The 19,700-nt window shown below is 35.8% G+C and overlaps 2 protein-coding genes across 2 annotated transcripts in view; one reads left to right on the forward strand and one right to left on the reverse strand.

Moving 5' to 3' along the window:
- The window catches only part of LOC123701983 (prolow-density lipoprotein receptor-related protein 1), a 35,216-nt gene extending 33,730 nt beyond the window's left edge, over window positions 1-1,486 (reverse strand). The window contains exon 1 of the mRNA XM_045649615.1: window positions 1,291-1,486. Within this exon, the coding sequence (XP_045505571.1) occupies window positions 1,291-1,486 (196 nt within the window). The remainder of the gene's footprint in view (window positions 1-1,290) is intronic.
- A 667-nt stretch (window positions 1,487-2,153) lies between these two features.
- On the forward strand, window positions 2,154-18,562 carry LOC123701734 (trifunctional enzyme subunit beta, mitochondrial). The gene is made up of 11 exons (XM_045649244.1): window positions 2,154-2,356; window positions 2,960-3,131; window positions 3,923-4,110; window positions 4,751-4,938; window positions 9,507-9,681; window positions 10,582-10,712; window positions 11,896-11,997; window positions 12,702-12,815; window positions 15,241-15,315; window positions 16,681-16,758; window positions 17,537-18,562. Exons 1-11 carry the CDS (start codon window positions 2,296-2,298, stop codon window positions 17,669-17,671), a joined length of 1,419 nt encoding a protein of 472 aa, XP_045505200.1. The 5' UTR covers window positions 2,154-2,295; the 3' UTR covers window positions 17,672-18,562.
- The last annotated feature ends 1,138 nt before the right edge of the window (window positions 18,563-19,700 follow it).

Consider the following 19,700-nt stretch of genomic DNA (forward strand, 5'->3'; position numbering starts at 1 on the left):
CAGCCTCGACCAAATATCTCAATGGCTCAAAGACTGGCGTATTAGAGCAAACGAGTGTAAATCCGTTCAGGTAACTTTCACTTACAAAAAAGAGACTTGCCCACCTGTCACTCTTAATGGCACAGAACTTCCGCAACACGACCACGTAAGGTATCTAGGAATATATCTAGACAGACGTCTAACGTGGAAGAAGCACATCTTCACAAAACGATTGGCAATGAGTCAAAAATTACGCGCATTGTTCTGGCTGCTAAACAGAAAATCGCCCCTTTCCATAGATAATAAATTGTTATTATACAAATGTATTATAAAGCCTATATGGACATATGGCCTGGAGCTATGGGGATCAGCAGCAAAATCTAATGTGGACATAGTTCAAAGATTTCAGTCAAAAATGCTAAGATTAGTAACAGGTGCACCTTGGTATGTGTCCAATGATAGATTACACCACGACCTCTGCATAAGCACGGTTAAGGAAGAAATATTTGAGAGAACAAAATCATATAAAGAGCGTATTATCCACCACCCAAACCAGCTGGCTGTAAACCTTATGAACACCCACAAGACCACCAGGAGACTCAAAAGAATGATACCTCAGGATTTGATATAAAAGTAAAGTAAATAAATTAAACAAGATAATATAATCACCCATAAACGGAGTAGTCACTGGACGACTTCCGTACAAAACAACCTTTAAATTCTTAAAATATCGCTGAATATCTAAAATGTGATAGATTGCGATGATGAATAAATTAAAAAAAAAAAAAAAAAAAAATATTTATTCATAAAATAGCTGTACCATTGACCGAACAACACTCAAATGACGTTTTGAAACATGTCGGTACTAATTCCGACTTCCGAATTTCGTTACATGCTGATAGATCCGTCTATACTGGACTAAATATCATATCTATGACCCCATGACCTTAATATTTCATAAAAATATGTCATTTAGTATCTGAGTCACGTTAAATACTGGTATGAAAGATTTATGTATAAATTATAATACAAAGACAAATTCTATTTCTATTCTTCTTTAATGAAACTGAATTACTTGTACTGAGAAACCTACTTACCTACTGAATGTGCACAGACAATAACCCACAAGGGATTAAATAAAATGACCCAATAATATCTCATCACTTATAATTTACGTCAAAATAATAATATAAATATCAACGGCGAACACAGAGCTTATCTAAAATTAAGGCCTGAATGTTTCTCGTACATTTTTTCATTTGATTTCCATTAAGTTAACATAATGATCATGTATAATATAAAACTACTTACAACAAAAGTTTTCATCACTGCCATCCTTACAATCATAATTCCCATCGCAGTACCGATCCTGTAATATACAGCCCCCGTCGAGACATTCAAATACATTCTCCTCAAGGCACTCCATTGTAAAAGTCTGCATTTCGTCCACGAATTGCCCAGACGCAGCGGCGATATAACAAAATACAATGTATATTTTGTAAGCCATTCTGTAAAAATCAATTATATTAGTACACGTGTTAATGCTTTCAGTAAAATGGCTTTAAACACGTGAACTTTTTCAATTACTTAAAGCTTTTGAATTAATTTTCCATTTAAGTTTTCTTTCTTCAAGTCTGGATGCTATGAAATATTAATGATTGAAATAATTATTAGTATTTAAATTAAATAAATTAAAACTTTTCACATGGATGCGTGGCAATGAAGTGGCGAATAAAAAGGGTTAGGTACGAAATAGTTAAAAAAATGTAAATCTACCCTCTATGTACTTTAAAATTTTGAATTCCTAATCTTCAGTTTTAATTTTAATCATTTATTTACATTAAATATTTTGATTTAGATAAAGCTATATTATAATTATTATCTAGATAATTACTTAAAATATAATTAATATTAAATTATTATACCAAACACTTCTCCCTGATACAATAAATTACGATCATGTTTGACCTTTTTTAAGGATCATGTAATTAGGTGAGTCCTATAATTTACTATGTTTTCCTTAATGCATATTATATTGTTCTAAATGATGTTTAATTCTTATTAACAATAAACGTATACAAAAATTATCTTAACGTGTATGGCACACATTAGCCCTTTTTTAGATTCTTTGAAGTTTGATGTCGTGTGGATTTCTCTTACAACTGTCATTTGTCAAATTGGTCTGTGTGACAGGTCATAGTCCAACTTTTACCAAAGTTCCGCTAGTTTTTAACAAATTAATTGGCTATTATTTTAAAATAAGTCAATTAAAAAGGAAAATTCTTTCTTTTCCAAAAATAAACATTGAAAAACACAATGGCATCTCAAATAGCAAAAACGTTGTTAAAATCACGCCCTACTTCAACTGTAAAGTTTGGTAAGTATTTAGTTTAGTTTCGAAATTATTATACCTACGTGAAAATTTAACTATTTATATTATCAAATTAAAAGTAATGTTTAAATAAATCGATTAATATTTCCATAGCATAACACCAAAGCTCGATTATATTATTAAAAAATCCTATTTTTATGAATATTTGCCATAATAAACTTTGGACCTAGCTTGAAGATTGGCATAGATACAATTATTTTATTTATTTGAACTTTCACCATCAGGTGCTCTTACATAGTAATAGCTATTATTTATTACATCCAATACGAAATAATTAATAGCTATAATTAACCTGTAATTTTAAATGATACAGATTTTGTTTCACATTATATATTATTCTTATTTATTTACTTTTTGTATATTCTTACTATGAATTGATTGATAAATTTCATAATTTGTGATAAGTACTATAAGTTATTGCTCAGTCTTCTATATTTTTAGGGCAACACACTTACAAAAAATAAATTGTTGCGTACTACATAAGTTGAACAAATTAAATTAACTGGACGTTAAAATATCCATTCCAATTAATATTAAATGATAACTCTATTAAAAACTATCCACTTGTTACATTCCAATCATCCACAGATATTGCCCGTCGAGCGCTCAGTGTGAGTGCGGCTCTCCAACAAAAGAAAACTCTAAAAGACAAGACTGGCAAGAATGTGGTCCTTGTGGACGGCGTCCGCACCCCCTTCCTCCTCTCCTTCACGGATTATTCCAAGATGATGCCACACGAACTGGCCAGACATTCACTTCTGTGAGTATTTTTACCTAACTACGGCAAGCAAAGGAGGGTCACGATTTTTACATGTTTGTATGTGGAGTTTTAACCGTGGAGTTTAACCGTGCCCTCATCAATTCACAGCACTAATAATGAACTATTCATGCTTGTTTTAGATACCTATTTTTAGCCTCTTTATCACTCACTTCTAATTCTCTTATGCTAATTTGGACATGTTTTGAGAAAATTAAGTAATATTTATTATTTACGATATTTATTTGAATTTCCTAATGACAAAAAGTTCTTCATTTCAAATTTATTTTTCTCTTTTTGTGTAAATGATTTTATTTTTCAAACACAATATATGTAGTATCCATTACTTAGTTGTGTCATTGAATAACGTGTAAAAATTTATTGCCTCAAATATTTGTTTTGCAATTATTTTAATTCAAAATCACTATAATATATTGTGTTGAAACCAAACACACATGTGCCAATAAAGTATTCATATAGAAGCATAAGGCTAACGAGAATTGTTCTCTGACCATACATATTAAAAAATTATTCACATATAACCCTAACAGCTGAAGAGTTTGTTTGTTGGAATGCGCAATACTGGTTTGATTTGAATTTTTTTTTCTTTAGTTAAAAAGTTTCCGCTGCTGCTTGTACATTAAATCAATAAATAATGCAATTAGTCTTGCATGCATGCACATGACATGCTTGGATATGGACAAAAACCTTATCGTTTGAGTTTGAGTATCTTAAGCTACTATTATGGAATTTTCAGCATTTCCTATACAAATAATTTACACCTTTTTTTTCAGTGGTCTCCTCCAAAAGACAGGCATATCGAAAGACATAGTGGACTATATAGTATACGGCACAGTGATCCAAGAGGTGAAGACGTCGAACATAGCTCGTGAAGCGGCGCTCACTGCTGGGTTCAGCGACCGCACGCCCGCGCATACTGTCACCATGGCGTGTATATCTTCTAACCAGGCGATTACAACTGGTGAGACGCATAGATAATTGTAAAAGAATAACTACATAGTATAAAACAAATTTGTTTTTTCTATCCCTATGTCCCTTTGTATGCTTAAATTTTTAAAAGGACCCAACGGATTTTGATGCCGTTTTTTTTTAATAGATAGATTGATTCAGGAGAAAGGTTTTAGTATATAATTTATAAGGTTTTAGACAATGCGGGCGAAGCCGCGGGCGGTAAGCTAGTATATTATAAAAAAAATAGTTACATTATACTTAGATGATTGATAAAGTAACTAAAAATAAACCTTTTTTTGTTTAGCTTTCAATTAGTATGAAAGACTCAAAAATATATAAAATTTATTAGATATTAGGTGTAAACTATTTTGCAATTTCGAAATATGATTATTGGAAGCTGTGAACAATTACCCTGATTTAATCTAAAACAGTTATATGCAGATACATTTATAAAAACGAATAAAGCTTATTTCTTCATGTTATAGTGTACCTGAGACACCTGACTTAACAAATTTTGCCCATTTTCTTTCAATTTTCATGCTCCAAATAAGTTGTATATAGCATGTAAAAGTTTAAATCCTTTCAATAAATGAGAAATAAAACAACAAATGCCGATATTCATCAAAATATATTACAATAAAATTTATCAGGTGTCGGCATGATAGCGGCCGGTGCGTATGACGTCATCGTATGCGGCGGTGTGGAATTCATGTCCGATGTTCCGATTCGACACTCGCGGAAAATGAGGGCTTTTCTCTTAAAGCTGAATAGAGCGAAGACCCCCGCCCAGAGACTATCCTTGTTGTCTACTATACGACCGGACTTTTTTGCTCCTGAGGTGAGAATAATATTCTAAAAACAGAGTGTGTGTTTATTTATTTTATAAGTTATTTATTAGTTAATTAAACAAGTGTAACAAAATATTAATTTAAAAAAGAGCGTGTGTGGTGAGCATACGTGTCATACGTGTCAAGTCAAACTTCTTTAGGCGCAATACCGTCACGTCATAGAGTAAGCGACGATTTATATTGCATCTTTGAATCTTGCAAAATAAGTTTCAATTCAGACACACGCGCTCTTTTTTTATAAATATTTTGTTACACTTGTTTATGTTAAAAATGATCATGGAACAAGTGAATGCAAGAAGTAGTAATTTTAAAATTAACTGTAAATTGCTCTAAATGCTATGTAACTTGCAAACATAGAAAATAACGAAAAGTTATGAATGTTTATTTAACTTCCAATATTCTTAGGAGTAATATTAAATATCTATAGTTTCCATTTTCATTAACAAAAACTAAGTATCAAAAAACCTTAGATTACAAAATAAAAGACAGATGGAGCGTTGCCGAACTAAACCGAATGATTTATCGTCATTTTCAATAAAGCTATGTGTGCTGTCATTACGCCGCTGCACTGTACGTACACGGTGCTTCTGTGTGCGTGTAATGTTACCAGATATTGAAAAATTTCCCAAATTTTTCCCCGACTACGGAAAAAAGAGGGTTATGTTTTTAGAGTTTATGTATGTATGTATAATATTTCTTTGACACGCCCTGCAGTATAAACCGTTGGACCGATTTTGAGTTGTGAGGTTTCATTGCAATCATCTGAATTATTATGTTAGTGGCGGTAGTGACGTAGGCTATATACATAAATTAGCAGTCAAGTTTTAATTTTTATTTTAATATAATTTCGGGTTTATGATTTTTTTTTTTATATAATACTGTAAAAATTCTTTTATTACATAAAGTACCTGCCTACTAAAGTTATATATGGACAAAATAATTGTATTCAATTTTTAATTAAATAATTTACATAAAAAAAGTTTCAATATTAACTATAATTATTATTAATTTATTTATTTATTAATAGAACAACATAGGTCCACTTGTTAGTAATTTCTTAATTACTATGTTAGTACATTACATTAATTATTTAAATATTATCATTTTACAATTTACAATTTACCATCTATATGTCATTTTATTTTTATTGATATAGGATGTGTGTACTTGCTCGCAATGGTGCAAGTACACACAATCAAATCTGTCTGCGATCATTTTAAGAGCGCTATTGGTACTGCCCCGCACCCGGCGCACCAGAGATGTGCATCTCTTCCGTATTAAACTATAAAAGCAATCTACTCGAGCTTCAGCAAACATCCCTGATGCGCTACAGTGGCGAGGCAGTCCCATCAGCGCTCTGAATGCGTTGTTATATTGAATACGTAGAGCATTGTATGCCCGACGACCATAGTTATACCAGAGGCTGCACGTGTAGAAATTAGAGCAATATGCTCTGAATAGTGTTATTTTCACCTCAGTGGAACAACGAGCAAACCTCCTGGCCACCATGTTCTCACGGACCGACAACGCTCTACGCTCCCTCTCTATGTCAGCATTATCCTTCAAGTCAGATGTCAGTATATGGCCAAGATATTTATATTCATTGACTCTTTTTAAAACAAGCCCATTCAGGGTGATTGGAGGCATTGACCGGGGTGATTTCCGGCCTGCCTCGAAAACCATAACCTCACTTTTACATGCGTTATAGAGCAAGCCATGACCATCGGCATACCTTTCACATATAGTAATCAACTTACGGAGCCCACATGCTGACGCGCTCAATAAGACCATGTCATCTGCATAGCTAATATTATTGACACAAGTGTCATCAATATGACACCCAATATGAGTATTGCTTAGTTCAACAATAAGTGCATTAATGTACAAGTTAAAGAGTGTTGGAGAAGTCAACCCTCCTTGTCTTACCCCACATTCAAGTTTAAATGTGTCCGAATGAACACCAGCCCAACGAACTGTATTGGCCTGGTTACCATACCAAAACTGTAAAATCCTGATTAATTCAGGAGACAAGTGGTAATCTCTAAGTTTCCTCCATAAGACCTCATATGAAACCCGGTCAAATGCCTTAGACAGGTCCAGAAAGCAGGCATAGATTGGAGTTCGCTTTGATGTATAGTAATTGATAACATGTTTCAGGCACAAGACAGCATTTTCAGTTCCTAGTCCGGCTCGGAAACCGAACTGGTTATCATGTAGATTTATAGATTTTTTTAAAAGCGGTTCAAGCATTCCATCAAACACCTTTGCAATCACCGTAGCCAGTGAAATGGGTCGGTAATTGCCTTTATCTGTGATATCACCAGTTTTATTTTTTACAATTGGTACAACTACTGTCTTCATCATGTCATAAGGCAGGTAAGAATGACTGATACATAAATTGAACAGTAAAGCAAGTACACGCGACATGTGGGGTCCAGCATAGCGCAGATGCTCGATGCTGAGACCATCGTGACCAGGTGATTTCCCCCGAGTTATGCAGTTTATTATATTTTGAATATCTTTATCAGTGAACCGTATAGTAATATCATCGGAGGTCTCAGCATCCCACACCTCTTCACATGACGCCACTTGCAAAGGTTTTACAGAAAAATGACATTTAAAGATATGGGCAATTTCATGTGGATCACTACAACCTTCAATAGAAGCAGGAAGGCTTGGCTTTGCACTTAACTTATTTATTACCTTCCAAAAACTATGAAAATCTTTGTTAGTATTATGTGTTGCTAAAATATCCATTTTGATTTTTTCTTCATTATTTTGATACCATCTTAAACGTGATTTAAATATGCGTTTGGTTTCACGCATTTCATCATATATTCTACCAAATTGTGGTTGACCCATGTCTAACCAGATTTGCAAAGCAGACCTAGCCTTCCTATATGCTGGAGCCACATGTCGGTTCCACCCCACAACTCTTTTTCTCCTACAGGTATGCCTATGGTCATCACTACTACTAATAGCGGAATCACATAATATTGATATAATTTTGTTATACATATTATCTAATAATTTTCTATGTTCCATGTCCTTACAATGCTTAATAATAATTATCTATATTATTTTTTATTTTTCAAAATATATGAATGCGAATAGCGGTAGTTTTTAGTCGAGAATACGGGACATTTTATTTTCATCATATACATCATGGAGTTCACATAAATTAAATGACTACTATGACGTTTTTAAGCTTTATAAAAGTAACAAAATAATGTAATTTGCTTATTAAAATAATCTAATAATGATCATGAACCTATATGGCACTATACAAATAATCACATTCACGATCGAAAAATCCAACAGCATTACCCTGAAGATCTTTTAACCATTTTACCGTTTTACCAATAAAAATGGCAAATTCATTTTCAAAATACTGGCAACATACGTTGAAGTTTTGTATTCCTTCATATCTGTAAAATTATTGTTCGTATAAAGAAATAAATCAGCCAAATAATCTACAGAAAACCTGTGAAACGATGTTTTATCTTTTTTTTTGTTTTCGGGAACAAATTTTACAGCGTTTTATTATCACAAGACAGCATTTTTTTACTAAAATTGCAAACCCTTTTTGACGTATTGCATGACACTATATGCGCTATAGCACTGGCGCAGCGACGTATTTGCTTTTGATTTCGTATTTTCTTTGACAAGGGCGACGGGCGGTTGTCATGCTTCATCTGTAGTTTATTTTGTAATCTAACAAAAAACAAGCACATTTATGTATGAAATCTAAAACACATACAATATAGATTTTACATATTTAGATTTTTTATACATATTATATTAACACAATAAATTTTAAATTTACATGCCAATACAATTACCTTTATCTATTATATAAAATTCCCCTGTCACAATGTTAGTTACCATACTCCTCCAAAAAGGCTGACTGATTCTCATGAAATTTTATGTGCATATCGGGTAGGTCTGAGAATCGGCTAATATCTATTTTTCATAACCCTAAGTGATAAGAGTGGCAGAACAACGTTTGCCGGGACAGCTATAGTAGAGCCATTTTAATAGGCAACATTTGACAGTTCAACAAAATTCAACAACGTAACCTAGTAACGACGACATAGAATAACATGATATTTCGTTTTGTTAGAACTGCACATTTGCTTAACTTTTTTAAATTATGATTACATAATAATAATAATAATGACCAATACAAATAATTTTAAGATTTCATTTTACTGATAAACCATTCTAAACATAATAAACAATTTCTGAATTGAAGAACTGACGTCGCTACAATTTTGTGTCAATAAACTTTTTTTCTTTTTAAATACCAGAGATGTAATGTATAATAATATGTAGAAGTTATATTTTAAATAATTAAAAAATAACTTTCCACATTCCAAATTTAAAACTTCCTCTTGTAAAAATTTTGCAAATCTTAGCTGCCAGTAAAATTAAAAAAAACTTTACCCGGTTTCACATGCCAGTAACAGCATTTAAAAAAAAAGTTTCCAAACGTCATTGTCATAAAAAAAACAATTGACACTATTAAAAAAAAAATCTGTTACCTACTTGTATGCAGCTTCCCGCCGTAGCGGAGTTCTCATCGGGCGAGACGATGGGCCACAGCGCGGACCGGCTCGCGGCCGCGTTTGGGGCGACGCGCGCGGAACAAGATGAATATGCGCTGCGATCGCATACATTGGCTAAAGAGGCGCAGGATAAGGGATATTTCACTGATTTGATACCTGTTAAAGGTGAGTGTTATTATTTTACAATACATGGTTAGTTATTTTGACCCCTTTTCAATATTTATACATCTTAATAGATAGGTAATGTTTATATGGAGCAACTATGGAGTTTCTTGCCGATTCTTCTCCATAGATACTGCTTTCCGAATCGGTGGTAAATGTTAAAATAATTATGTAATGACGATTCGAAAGTGCTACTAAATAGTAGTCTAATTGAATAAATTAATGTTTGAGTTTGAGTTTTTGAGTTTATGTAGTTCCAAAATTAAATTTCTTATTTACTTCGCAATATCATGATTAATATTTTGCTTTTTTTATATATCTGCCAAATTCTGCTCATTTATATAAAAATTGAACCACAAATAACATAAAATATTCTTTCTTCTTTTTATACTTACTTTATAATTTTAACTGTTTTTTCCTAATCTGCTTTTAAATGAATATTTTTGTCATTCGCTCATAATCCATAACTGTTCACAAAGTATTAATTAATTATAACTATTACAAACTAAAGAATAGAAAAAACTCGATCTCGAGGCGGGATTCGAACCCGCGTTTTCTGCTTTACCGAGGCGACTATCGATTTTTTTGTATATTCTTTAAAAAAATATATTTATAAAGCATTTGAATAGTATAAAATTAAAATACCAATATCTATATAAGTATATATTTAAAATTATATCTGTATGTTTATCAGCCATCTTGTTTCCATGTGAAGTCCCATGTCCCCTAGGGCCTAGTGTGTTAAGGGGCAGATGCATTATACATCTGTTTCACTGATCGATTTTCTTTACAGACAAGTAGTATTAGGTTTCCCTAACACAAGCAAAAGCTTAGTAAGGGATCAGGGTTCTGGAATATTATTTTATTCAACTTAATACATAATTATTATTTATGAATTCCCAGTGGAAAGCAAGGACGGTGCGGTGGAGAAAGACAATGGTATCCGTGTGTCCACACCGGAACAACTGGCTAAGCTCAAGCCCGCGTTCGTTAAACCCCATGGTACTGTCACTGCTGCTAATTCATCTTTCTTGGTATGTATTATTTGCCATTATTCGTACTAACTGGGTAAATAACTATTCTAGTGCATAAATGGGCAGTAATGTCGAACGATCTTTGTTAAAAACATTTTGTAATGTGCAAGCTAATAAGCTAATATACAGGGTGTTCCACTGTTGGTATACTAAGCTCAAAGGAGGTTATAGTTTTGCATACGCTGAGTTCGTAAAAAATACTTATAAAATTCCAGACGCATTTTTTTTCAAATAGATGAATTCTTAAAACTCTTTGTGAACGTCATAACATGCAACCCGCCCAACTTTACCACCAGCACGTGAGCTATTGTTTAAGATTATGTTTTTATAGACAAAATGCTCACATTAGCGAAGCGGCGGCGTCACATTGGCGGCTGCGCGAAGCTAGAGAAGAAAACATGGATTTTCAGGAAAACAATTTTGACGTAATTTTGTTGTTTAAGTATTTTTTACGTGATCAGTGTATGCAAAACTACAAGTCCCTTCGTGCTTAGTATACCAATAGTGGGACACCCTGTATACATAAATAATTAATTATTACTTTTGAAAGGATTTTATGAATATATTCATCCAAATTACAAAAAATCTAGTGCCTTAAATTATAAATATTTATTGAATTTGAAATGAAAATGAAAAATTTATTGGTCAGAATTGTCATACAAATATTTATATGTGCACTAGCTGCTCCGCACATTTCACCCCCGTGACTCCTCTCCCGTTGGTCGTAGCGTGATTATATAGCCTTCCACGATAAATGAGCTATCTAACATCGAAAGAATTTTTCAAATCGGACCAGTAGTTCCCGAGATTAGCGCGTTCGAACAAACAAACGATCAAACTCTTCAGCTTTATAATATACTAGCTTTCCACCCGCAGCTTCGCCCGCGCAGTCAAAGAAAAACCCGCATAGCTCCCGCTCCCGTGGGATTTCCGGGATAAAACCTATCCTATGTCCCGGGGTAAAGTGTAGCCTATGTCTTTTCTCGGGTATCAAAATATCTCTATACCAAATTTCATGCAAATTGGTTCAGTAGTTAAGGCGGGATTGAGTAACAGACAGAGTTACTTTCGCATTTATAATATTAGTATGGAAGTATAGATTTAATTTTTTATTTGACAGCATTAATTAAGTTATTATTTATAAGTACAATATATTATTAACTAAAATTTATTCTATTAACAGACTGACGGTGCGTCAGCTTGTCTGATAATGTCGGAGGCCAAAGCCAAGGAACTGGGACTTAAACCGAAGGCCTACGTCAGGGACTTCACTTATGTAGCTCAGGTAATGTGTAGGTAAACTTTTATTTTTGAAGTGAAACTTTTTTAGGCGCGTTGAAAGTACAATTTGAAGGTCGCGTCATGGCAATACCGTAACGTCATGGAGTTAGGCGACGATTTTGGTATCTCTGAATGTTGCCAAAGAAGTTTCACTTCTGACACGTGTGCTGGGCACACACGCTCTATTTGTGTATGTAATTAATTAGTTTAATGTCACATTGTTTCAACATTTATGTTTTTGTAATTTCCAGTCGTTTTCCAAATTATCTAAAGTAATTAATTGGATTAATTTGCTACAAAGCTACTGTATTTAAATTTTGTTAATTACAAAAAACATAGTGGTTTTAACATAGTATGTTTGTATTTTTTTTATTTATCACTAGCGTTCCGCACCGGCTTCGACCGTGGTACATATTTCGCAATAATAGGTAGCCTATGTTCTTTCTCAGGGACTAGAGATTGTCTGTGCCAAATTTCACCAAAATCGGTTGAGAAGTTTAAGTGGGAAAGTGTAACAGACAGACAGACAAGAGTTACTTTCGCATTTATAATATTAGTAGGAATCCTGTATATGATTGTATTATATTTTAAGATTTAAATTACAAAAAATGCAATCTTTTAATACACTGCTAGAATACCTACCATTTCATATTACCCTAATAAAATCAATAGGTAGTATATTAAATAATTATAATAAATTTTCCACAGGACCCCGTGGACCAACTTTTGCTAGGACCTGCATACGGAATTCCTAAGATCTTGGAGAAAGCCGGTCTGCAGCTTAGCGATATTGACACATGGGAGATTCATGAAGCTTTCGCTGTAAGAATATTTCTTATACCTGTATAGATTTCTCATAGATTAAAATAAAATATATTAAGCTAGCATTTCGCCCGCGTCTTCGCCCGCAAAGCCCGCCCGTAAAGGAAAACCCGCATAGTTCTCGTTCCCGTGGGATTTCCGGGATAAAACCTATCCTATGTGTTAATCCAAGTTACCCTCAATATGTGTGCTAAATTTCATTGTAATCGGTTCAGTAGTTTATGCGTGAAAACCATAGCCATATAAATTAAGCGCGGCAGCCGCGCGAGCCAATGTTCGACCAGAGTTGACGTTCATTTGCCGCGCGAGCCAATATGTTATAAGTTGAATGTAGTTGCCGCGCGCGGCAGGCGATCCATCACGAACATCTCTTCTGTTGGACGCCAAAAGTGTAGAATTTTCTTTTTCAAGTCAGGAATAGGTATATATCCATTTTCTTACTAATTTCTACCCACGCATCATACATACCTCAGCGATTTATTGTGGTATTGGGAGGATTTGCTGTTCCACAAAAATTCATTAGCGCCATACAATTGTATTAGTAAACGGCACTTTTCGTTGTCCGTTTTTACGTATACGCCGCGCGAGCCGAATCACTAAAACTACAAACCGTCCACACGGCGCGCGAGCGAACGACTGAAGCTCCTTTGATGCGGTCTCAAAAACGATGCGATGTCAATGTTCGCGTCGCCGCGCGCGGCGATGGCAATGTTCGCGTCGCCGCGCGCGGCGATCGCAATGTTTGCGTCGTCGCGCGCGGCGATCGCAACGTTCGCGTCGCCGCGCGCGGCGATCGCAATGTTTGCGTCGTCGCGCGCTGCGATCGCAACGTTCGCGTCGCCGCGCGCGGCGATGGTAATGTTCGCGTCGCCGCGCGCGGCGATGTCAATGTTCGCGTCGCCGCGCGCGGCGATCGCAACGTTCGCGTCGCCGCGCGCGGCGATGGCAATGTTCGCGTCGCCGCGCGCGGCGATCGCAATGTTCGCGTCGCCGCGCGCGGCGATCGCAACGTTCGCGTCGCCGCGCGCGGCGATGGCAATGTTCGCGTCGCTGCGCGCTGTGATCGCAATGTTCGCGTCGCCGCGCGCGGCGATCGCAATGTTTGCGTCGCCGCGCGCTGCGATCGCAACGTTCGCGTCGCCGCGCGCGGCGATCGCAATGTTTGCGTCGTCGCGCGCGGCGATCGCAATGTTTGCGTCGCCGCGCGCTGCGATCGCAACGTTCGCGTCGCCGCGCGCGGCGATCGCAATGTTTGCGTCGCCGCGCGCTGCGATCGCAACGTTCGCGTCACGGCGCGCGGCGATCGCAACGTTCGCGTCGCCGCGCGCTGCGATCGCAATGTTTGCGTCGCCGCGCGCTGCGATCGCAACGTTCGCGTCGCCGCGCGCGGCGATCGCAATGTTTGCGTCGTCGCGCGCGGCGATCGCAATGTTTGCGTCGCCGCGCGCTGCGATCGCAACGTTCGCGTCGCCGCGCGCGGCGATCGCAATGTTTGCGTCGCCGCGCGCTGCGATCGCAACGTTCGCGTCACGGCGCGCGGCGATCGCAACGTTCGCGTCGCCGCGCGCTGCGATCGCAATGTTTGCGTCGCCGCGCGCTGCGATCGCAACGTTCGCGTCGCCGCGCGCGGCGATCGCAATGTTTGCGTCGCCGCGCGCTGCGATCGCAACGTTCGCGTCACGGCGCGCGGCGATCGCAACGTTCGCGTCGCCGCGCGCTGCGATCGCAACGTTCGCGTCGCCGCGCGCTGCGATCGCAATGTTTGCGTCGCCGCGCGCTGCGATCGCAACGTTCGCGTCGCCGCGCGCGGCGATCGCAATGTTTGCGTCGCCGCGCGCTGCGATCGCAACGTTCGCGTCACGGCGCGCGGCGATCGCAACGTTCGCGTCGCCGCGCGCTGCGATCGCAATGTTTGCGTCGTCGCGCGCGGCGATTGCAATGATCCGCCCGCGGCTTCGCCCGCGTTTGCAAAGGAAAACCCGCATAGTTCCCGTTCCCGTGGGATTTCCGGGATAAAAACTATCCTATGTGTTAATCCAAGTTACCCTCTATATGTGTGCTAAATTTCATTGTAATCGGTTCAGTAGTTTTTACGTGAAAGAGAAAGAGAAACATCCATACATCCATACAAACTTTCGCATTTATAATATTAATAATATACTAGCTTCCGCCCACGACTTTGTACGTGCATCCCCGTTTTTCCCCGTTCCCGCAAAAATTTCGGGAAATCCTTTCTTAGGGGACGCCTACGTTATGACATCTACCTGCATGCCAAATTTCAGCCCGATACGTCCAGTGGTTTGGGCTGTGCGTTGATAGATCACTATATAAGTCACCTTTGAGTGATTGATTTTATTGAGTGATTTGATATTAGATAGATATAGATTCAAGTTATTGAATAGAATATAATATTTTCATATTTTAGGGTCAAATCTTGGCCAACCTGAAGGCGATGGACTCGGACTGGTTCGCACAAAACTATCTCGGCAGGAACACTAAAGTATGATACTCATTTTAACTTATAATTATTGTATGTGACACTTAAATAACGTGACTGAAATCGATATTTTTATAAAAATCTTTGAATCGCTATAAATTTTTATGTAAAGTAAAGCCAACGAGAAGAGATACAAACGGTCATTCACCTAAAAAACAACTGTGGCGTTGACAATCTAATATCTATCTCTTTCCATCTTGTGCCTTTGTCGTAATGTCTCGTTCTCCCGGCAAAAACATAACAACGTCAAGACGGATTCGCCAACATTCGGGCGGCAATTTTATTATTCTTATTATATTTTATGATTCATAAAATTATTATTATTCGCGTTATTTAATTTAAATTTACATTATACAATAATTCAAATTATGATAAAAGTTATAAAAATAGACTATACTTTTTGGTATTATTACAATTTGCCGGATATTTTTTAAAACTATATAAATCCAACTTTCAAAAAGTTACGCACCCCTGCAATTTCCAATGACCTTGCAAGTGTTTTGTTTACATTTAGTATCGCTTCTCGTTGGCCGTACTTTACATTATATTACAATAATTACGTCCGTTATCATTTTCATAAAAATCTTTTAATCGATTGACGTCTATTTAAGTATTAATCTCTATAAATTTTAATGTACATAATATTACAATAATCATGTTCTGTAATTTAAGATAACTTTTTTTTATATTGGTAAACAAATAAAATGAGAATTACTTTAACAATAGAAAAAATTCGACCGCGAGGCGGGATTCGAACCTGCATCATTCTGCCTTTCCGGGTCAACGTTTAGCTTACCGTGATCGAAGTTTTTCTATTCTTAAAAAAAAAATTCATTTATAAAGCATTAATTGTATTCTATATAACTTAATATCAAATGAAACAACTTAAATTTGGTGGAATTTAATGGTATCGAACGCGGGTTCGAATTCCGTATCGTGATCGAATTTTTTCTATTGTTTAAAAATTTATCTTACAAGTGATAACTGCGTTAAAAACAACCGACTTCAAACTTGCACTTGCAAAATTTACAAATACCTACAGACAAAAATGCTCATAAAATAAAAACTACTGGGCCTATCCGAATAAAATTTTTATGGGACCAATTCGACACCATCCCGCATCGAACAAAAACAGAATCACGTAAATCGGTTCAGAAACCTCGGAGTAATCGGTGTACATACATAAAAAAAAATAAAAAAAAAAATATACCGGCCGAATTGATAACCTCCTCCTTTTTTTTGAAGTCGGTTAATAAAGCATTTCAATGCCATAAAATCAAAATATCCAGTTCAACTAAAATCTTGTTATTAGAACCATGTATTTTATTATAATTTAATTAAGGATATAAAATAAATGTTATAATGCAGGTTGGAGTGCCGGACCTGAACAAATGGAACAAGTGGGGCGGCTCCCTCTCTATTGGACATCCCTTCGCAGCTACCGGAGTAAGATATTTGTTTTTATTTCTTGGTTTGTCTGTGTTTCGTTAAGTTTATCGGCTGTGTATTAAAAAAAAACAAATTATTTGTTTATTTTACTACGCAAAGATTAATCAACAATGGATAAACGAAAATTCTTAAACTAATTTAAATGAACATATTTAATGCCTGTTATTATAATGATTCTCTAAGAGGTTAATGACGAGGTCAATACATATATTTTTTCAATAAACAATGTCAAACTGAGTTTATATTCGTCCATTTTGCACAGTACAATTTATAAGGCCTAGAACTGCACATTTAATTATATTAAGACTAGCTTCCGCCCGCGGCTTCGCCCGCGTTTTCATAGAAAAACCCGCATAGTTCCCGTTCCCGTGGGATTTCCGAGATAAAACCTATCCTATGTGTTAATCCAAGTTACCCTCTATAAGTGTGCTAAATTTCATTGCAATCGGTTCAGTAGTATTTGCGTGAAAGAGTAACAAACATCTATACATCCATACTTACAAACTTTCGCCTTTATAATAGTAGTGGGATACTATTATTATATATCGATACTATTTATATATATAGACATATTATATATAGATATATTATATATAGATATATCATTAAATCAGCCGATTTAAGCAAAGACAAATTATTTTAATAATAATATGCTTAGGATGAAAAGCTCTTATTTTGCCATATAATAAAAAATATAATCAAAGGATATCTGGGTATATGAAATAAAAAACAAATTAACAAACAAACAATTTATTAATCATATCAATTTTTACAGGTAAGGCTAGCAATGCACACAGCACACAGATTGGTCAAGGAAGACGGTCAAATTGGTTTGATCTCAGCATGTGCTGCTGGTGGGCAAGGAGTCGCCATGTTGTTGGAGAGACACCCTGATGCTCATACTAACTAAATGTGAAGGAAAACGCGGCGTGTAAACGCGGCGGGTGAACGCTGTGTGTTGACGTGGATAAACGCTGTGTGATGAAGTCATTGAACGCGGTGTGAAAGCGTGGTGTGTGGTCAAATGTGGCTAATAAACGCGCTGTTTGAATACGACATGTACTCGCTATAATCACACACAACCAGGGTTTAAATGCTACAATCACACGCGGCGGTTAAACGCGACGTTTCCTCGTGGTGAGTTAAACGCGGCGTTTATATGGAGCGTTTTCTCGCGGTGTTTGAACGCTGCGTTTTTGTGTCGTGTTTACACGTGGCGCATAATCGTAGCGTTGTCACGCAGCGGTTAAACGCGGCGTTTTTACGGAATAGAATTAGTACATACCTTTAAGCAAATAAAAGTTATGATTGATTGTCAGGAAAGTAAATAACACTTACTCTGTTTTTTTAAGAATATCGAAATATTGTATAATTTATTTTCTGTCAATAAATATAATTATTTATTTTTTTATTTGGATATAATTATATGTTCAAAACAAAACCTAATTGGAATTTTAAATAGATTTAAGTTTAAAATTTGTAAATTGTCAAAACAGCAACGAGTTTTGTAAAATTTGTCACAACTTGCTCCAAATTTGTTTTGATGATTCAGTCACAACATTCATAATTTTTGGGTTTTGTAATTATTGTAACGTCTCAAAATTTTTATTATGTATTTATTATTTCGATCATTAAAGTACATAATTCCAACATTATAGTACATAAATTAGGCGTTTACATACCATTGTCTTATATCTCCATGTACCTATTACTATGTACTACATAAATGTGGCTTATAAAAAAAGCACTTCTGTGACAATAAAAAAAAAATTGTAGTATCGTAATAGTGAATACTTATGTTTTAGTAAAACAAGAACTTCTGAAATGTGAAGTATTTCTGTATCTTTATTTAGTTTGATTAAATGTTGACTCAGATCTTTCATTGTATAAGAAACAAGAAAAGAATATGATAAAAAGTGCGCTTAGATAATGTTATAAAGTCTAACACAAGTTTTTTTAATATTAATGTTATAACTGAAATATGTCCATTTGATACATGTGTAAAAGACTATTATGATTACCTATAGGTTAAGAGTAATGCATGTATTTTTAATGGTTATATATTTATAGAAATAAATGATATTTATACTATACTTGTTTTTCATTTTATTTTAAGAAATTCCCTTAAAATACAAATATAGCATAACCTATAAAACCTTGTTATTCTCGTCATAGGGATGTGTAATCAAATTTCACCAAGAAACGGTCAAGATTCAAAAGTTTAAACCGTCACGCGTCCTACGTACATTATTTGCTCGTAACTAAATCAGTAATTTCTTGTAACAGAATATGGATCATTCGTCGTATTATTACGCTATGTTCACACGGAGACACGCCAGATCCAATTTTTGCAGGGTTTTAATATGTGTTGTCATGTGCATTCGGTTTGAAAATAAGGTAAAAAACCCAAACGGGTAAAACTCTACATCCAACAATCAATCCAAAAATCAAAACTCATCATTTTGCGACTGCAATGATTAAGCCACACGGTAAAATACCGAATACGATTGTGACGGCATTTAAAAACATGCGTTTACTTGGTTCACACCGATGAATGCCGTGTGAACCATACAAAATAGATATTATACTAGAGAGAACAGAGCATTTTTTAAAAACTAAAAACCCAAATCTTTAAACTGTCCCAAATTCTGTGTACAATTCATACCTATTCTAAATCCAATGGTTTTAGCAATTTTTCCTTAATCTATCTTTACTATAAGACCATTCTTGAGACCATTATAAGACATTGCTTGCCAAATTTCAAAACTATGTTCACGGGAAGTACCATGTAAATTTTGTTTACCGTGCGAATGTCGAGATAATTTTCAGCATAAACGGCTGTAGGTATCTATTGATTGCATTGGTTTATAAGTTTGTCACAGCTTAAAGTGATCGTAGATTTGAGCATTTGATATAAATTTCAGCTTGATACCTCCACG

Source organism: Colias croceus, chromosome 22 (genome assembly GCF_905220415.1).
Source record: "Colias croceus chromosome 22, ilColCroc2.1".
Classification (NCBI taxonomy): domain Eukaryota; kingdom Metazoa; phylum Arthropoda; class Insecta; order Lepidoptera; family Pieridae; genus Colias; species Colias croceus.

What these genes read in the sequence shown, in the direction of transcription:
- LOC123701734 (XM_045649244.1), top strand. Translation starts at nt 2,296, where the DNA reads ATGGCATCTCAAATAGCAAAAACGTTGTTAAAATCACGCCCTACTTCA. An exon ending in CGGACTTTTTTGCTCCTGAG is followed by an intron (nt 4,939 to 9,506) that starts GTGAGAATAATA and finishes ACTTGTATGCAG; the next exon opens with CTTCCCGCCGTAGCGGAGTT. An exon ending in TGATTTGATACCTGTTAAAG is followed by an intron (nt 9,682 to 10,581) that starts GTGAGTGTTATT and finishes ATGAATTCCCAG; the next exon opens with TGGAAAGCAAGGACGGTGCG.